We start from the raw sequence: 3,591 nt of genomic DNA on the forward strand, positions 1-3,591 counted from the left end.
CAACCAAAACTTGAGTTAAGAGCAGAATTTCTCCAAAATGCAACTGATTCCCATAAACCACTATCATGCAGAGAAAACAGTTGATGTTAGAAAATGCTGTATAAAGGAATTCAAGCAGTACTTGGTTGGAAGCATGACTTATGAACAGAGATTCAAATAATCTGCTTGTGTCATGGGAACAAGGGTTCCCCACTAAACAACACAGCCTTCCAGGAACCTTTTGCCCTTACCAAGTTATTAAGTGACCAAAGTAAGCATGAAGGTAACGTCCTTGAAAGGATTGTAGAAGGGGCTTTAGACTACACAAAGTGGAAAACACCTTGACTTGATGAAACTTTAGACTAGAAACTGTAATGTTTCTACACGTGCTATTAAAAATGGAGCCTACTAAATATTGTGGTTTGGTTTGCCATTTCTTTCTCATTTTGTTAGCTTCAGTTAGGCCTTTTCTCTGCATAACTTTAATCAGCTCTTAACTCATAGTCATCAGTCAGCACTAATCATTGCTAATTTGTTGGGTTTCCAAGATTGTAAATTCCACAAGAGAGTGTCATCCTTTCTCTCGATCTGCTGGTGGATTCCAGTCGCTAGAGAGGCATGGCCTTTGGGGTAGCACAATGCCCCACATCCTACACCACCAGAGCTCCTTGCTCTCAGTATGTTGTTGTGTGGCACTGAGTTGGAACTGACCCATAGCAGACTCCTCAGCAGGTTTTCAGAGGTTATTAATCGCACAAGGGGAGAGTGTCCATCTTTCTCGTACAGAGCAGTTGGTGGATTAGAAGCACATGCCTTCAGGATTGCAGCGCAGCTTTTTGCTACTTGGTCACCTATTTTTCTTAAGTTTTTCCTACAAGAACCATTTATGATGAGATGGCTAGTTTGCCACTGATCCAGGCACAAACTTTGAATTTATGTTGAGGGGATGTAGAATAAGTTAAATTTGCACATTTCCCAGGTCTTATAGAAAGGGTTTCACTCTTCTTTGACTCATCGGTTAATTTATGTCTTTGTGCCTTGGTTTACTCATTTATGTATTTGGGTAATAATAGCATCTACCTCATAAAGTTGTTGGAATTAAATGTGTTAAAACTTTTTTTATTATTATTAATTTTAATGAACATTTACAGAGACTTTGGATTGCCATTCATTCATTGTTGCACTTTTCTCCCTGCCCACTCCCCCAGCCCCCACCCTCGGAATTAAATGAGTTATTACTTGTAAAGTGTTCAAAACCATCTTTGACATGTGGTCTATCACACTGCCATTGAGTTGGAACCAACTCCTATCAGACCCTCTGGTCAGTTCTAAGACTATAAATTGCCTGAAAAGAGGTATCTTCTGTGAAGCCACGGGTAGATTTGAGCAGCCAGAGAATTTCAGACATTGAACTAGCAGTGCAAATCCACAGACCAGGCTGTCTGAGTGCCCCCAGGTCTTAAGAAATAGTACTTAGAAAGTGCTTACTAAATAACCAAATGATAGTTGTGGTTACTCAGGTTATGTCTCTGCAAGTTGGTTGATAATCTGGAGCTTAAAAATTACTATGTATCTTAGTGATCCACGGTAAATTGGAACAATGGCTGCACATTTAGCCACAAAACTAGGAAAAAAGTTAATATAAAACCAATTTTGCTCAACCACTCAGGTTCTGTTATAGGCTCTATTATGCTTCAAGTTCTGCTATGACCTGTCTTATCAGTGAAGTTTTTTTGTTGTACTTGTTTCTTTGGAGCTTCCAAACAAAAATGGAATTGAGAGAAAATCCTGGAGATCTACTTCCAAAAAAAATTAATCATTGTGGCTATTAAGTGTCCACTCATGTTGTCCGTGGAGACACTGTGTGTCAGGGGCTAGATTAAAGGTAGGTCTCAACAACCACCATGAAGGGCCAGGCAGGTCTTATAAACGGAATGCTGTCAGCCCTTTAAGAACATTTTCCTGTAATGAGCTTCACACAGCAGGTCATAGCCCACTTGCCTCTGGAGCCTATGCAGAAGGCTGGTGGGTTTCTGAGAGGTGAGCCCACCTGCTTGGTCTGAAGTGGGTCAACAGTCGGGCTTTTGGGAGTGTTGCCGTAGGAATATGACAGATTGCCAAGTGGGCAGTCAGGTATGTTCATCATGGCATGAGGGAAAATCCTGACTGGGGACGTGATGTGTTAGTGCCTTTTCTCACCTCTGAAGTGGGTTAGAATCAGACAGTTTGGAGACTTGGAAGCAAGGATATGCATTCAGTCTCCTTTTGCATCCCTTGAATGAAGAATCATCTGAAGGGACTGGCCTGGGAAAAGGGTCCCCAGAGCCAAGGGAAAGGGCTGCTCCTCAGGCTGACTCCTAGAGAAGGCTTTGTAGGCTAGAGACTACTACCGAGTTTATTTTTATTATTTTTATTCGTGGAGTTAGAATAGAGCTGATCTAACTCTAGTAGTAATAGTAAAGTAAGAGTAGAGCCGCTCCATAGTGTGTCCTGGCTGTAATCTTTACAGGGTAGACCACCATGCCTTTTGTTCATGCTGCTGCTTAAGTTTGAACCACCAGCATTTTCGTAACTAACTCATTGCCATCAGGTTGGAGTCAGAGCAGACCCTCCAGAGGTTTTCATAGAGGCTGTAAAACACCTAGGAAGAGACTCATCTTTTCTCTTGCAGAGCAGCAGATGGATTTGAATCACCTGCCTTTGAGTTGGGAGTACATCCCCCTTAACTACTAGACCACCAAAGCTACCTATAGCACCCAGAAGTAAGAGGCATATATATTGCTTGTGGAGCTTTATCAGTTTGTCATTTGTCCTTTACCTTAAAGAATTGAGTCAGGATCTCTCTGCCACCCAGGCCACCTTCACCTGTTTTGTCTTTCGTGACACTTCAGGCAGAAGTGAATTTGAATTGACTTGTCCAGATACTGTGAGGCTAGTGACTTAAGAGTTTACTTTGTTTCCTCACTAGGGCCTTGTTACTCACTTGCAAAAAGGAATTAAAAACTTTTATTACCTCTGCCAAGGCCACATCCTGACTTTGACAATCTCTTTGAAGACTTTCCATGGGTAAGAGAGGAGCCAACCAGTCTGTCTGTTGGGGAAGCAGCAAAATGATGCCCATTACATTATGCTGAGTGAAATATCTCAGTCACAAAAGGACAAATATTGCATAATGCCTCTGTTGTAAAACAGGACTGACATCAGGGTTGGGGGGAGATTGAGAAAGATGGGATAAATTATACTGCATTGAAACAAGAGGGAGAGACCTGTTTGAAGGGGATGTAAGATTAGTATTATTGTCATGACAGGAGTCCAGAACACAGGCTGCATAGTGGAGTGGACTTGGGGGGAGGGATTGTATAACAATGAAAGAATTTTTCTTTTACTTTTCAAAGTGAAGAGTGAACTTGGGGGGAAGGTCTCTGTAAACGTTCATTAAAATTAATAATTTTTTAGTGGCAAGAAGGTGCACTGCAGTGCAAGAGGCTCACAGTTCAAATCCACCAAATGCTCTGCTCAAGAAGGAGGAGCAATCTCCTCCTGTACCAGTCAGATCCAATTTGACAGTACATGCACAAAAAATAATAATAAAATAAAAAATTTTAAAAAATT

The 3,591-nt window shown here is 41.4% G+C and overlaps 2 protein-coding genes across 2 annotated transcripts in view; both read left to right on the plus strand.

Moving 5' to 3' along the window:
- The window catches only part of MTHFD1 (methylenetetrahydrofolate dehydrogenase (NADP+ dependent) 1, methenyltetrahydrofolate cyclohydrolase, formyltetrahydrofolate synthetase), a 72,192-nt gene that overhangs the window by 2,382 nt on the left and 66,219 nt on the right, over window positions 1-3,591 (plus strand). The gene's annotated exons all lie outside the window — the stretch shown is intronic.
- LOC102860664 (tripartite motif-containing protein 49C-like) overlaps window positions 1,947-3,591 on the plus strand; it is a 4,300-nt gene continuing 2,655 nt past the window's right edge. Inside the window, exon 1 of the mRNA XM_006891813.1 lies at window positions 1,947-2,019. Within this exon, the coding sequence (XP_006891875.1) occupies window positions 1,947-2,019 (73 nt within the window). The remainder of the gene's footprint in view (window positions 2,020-3,591) is intronic.

Source organism: Elephantulus edwardii, unplaced genomic scaffold (genome assembly GCF_000299155.1).
Source record: "Elephantulus edwardii isolate Elephantulus edwardi_28Jun2011 unplaced genomic scaffold, EleEdw1.0 scaffold00104, whole genome shotgun sequence".
Lineage (NCBI taxonomy): Eukaryota > Metazoa > Chordata > Mammalia > Macroscelidea > Macroscelididae > Elephantulus > Elephantulus edwardii.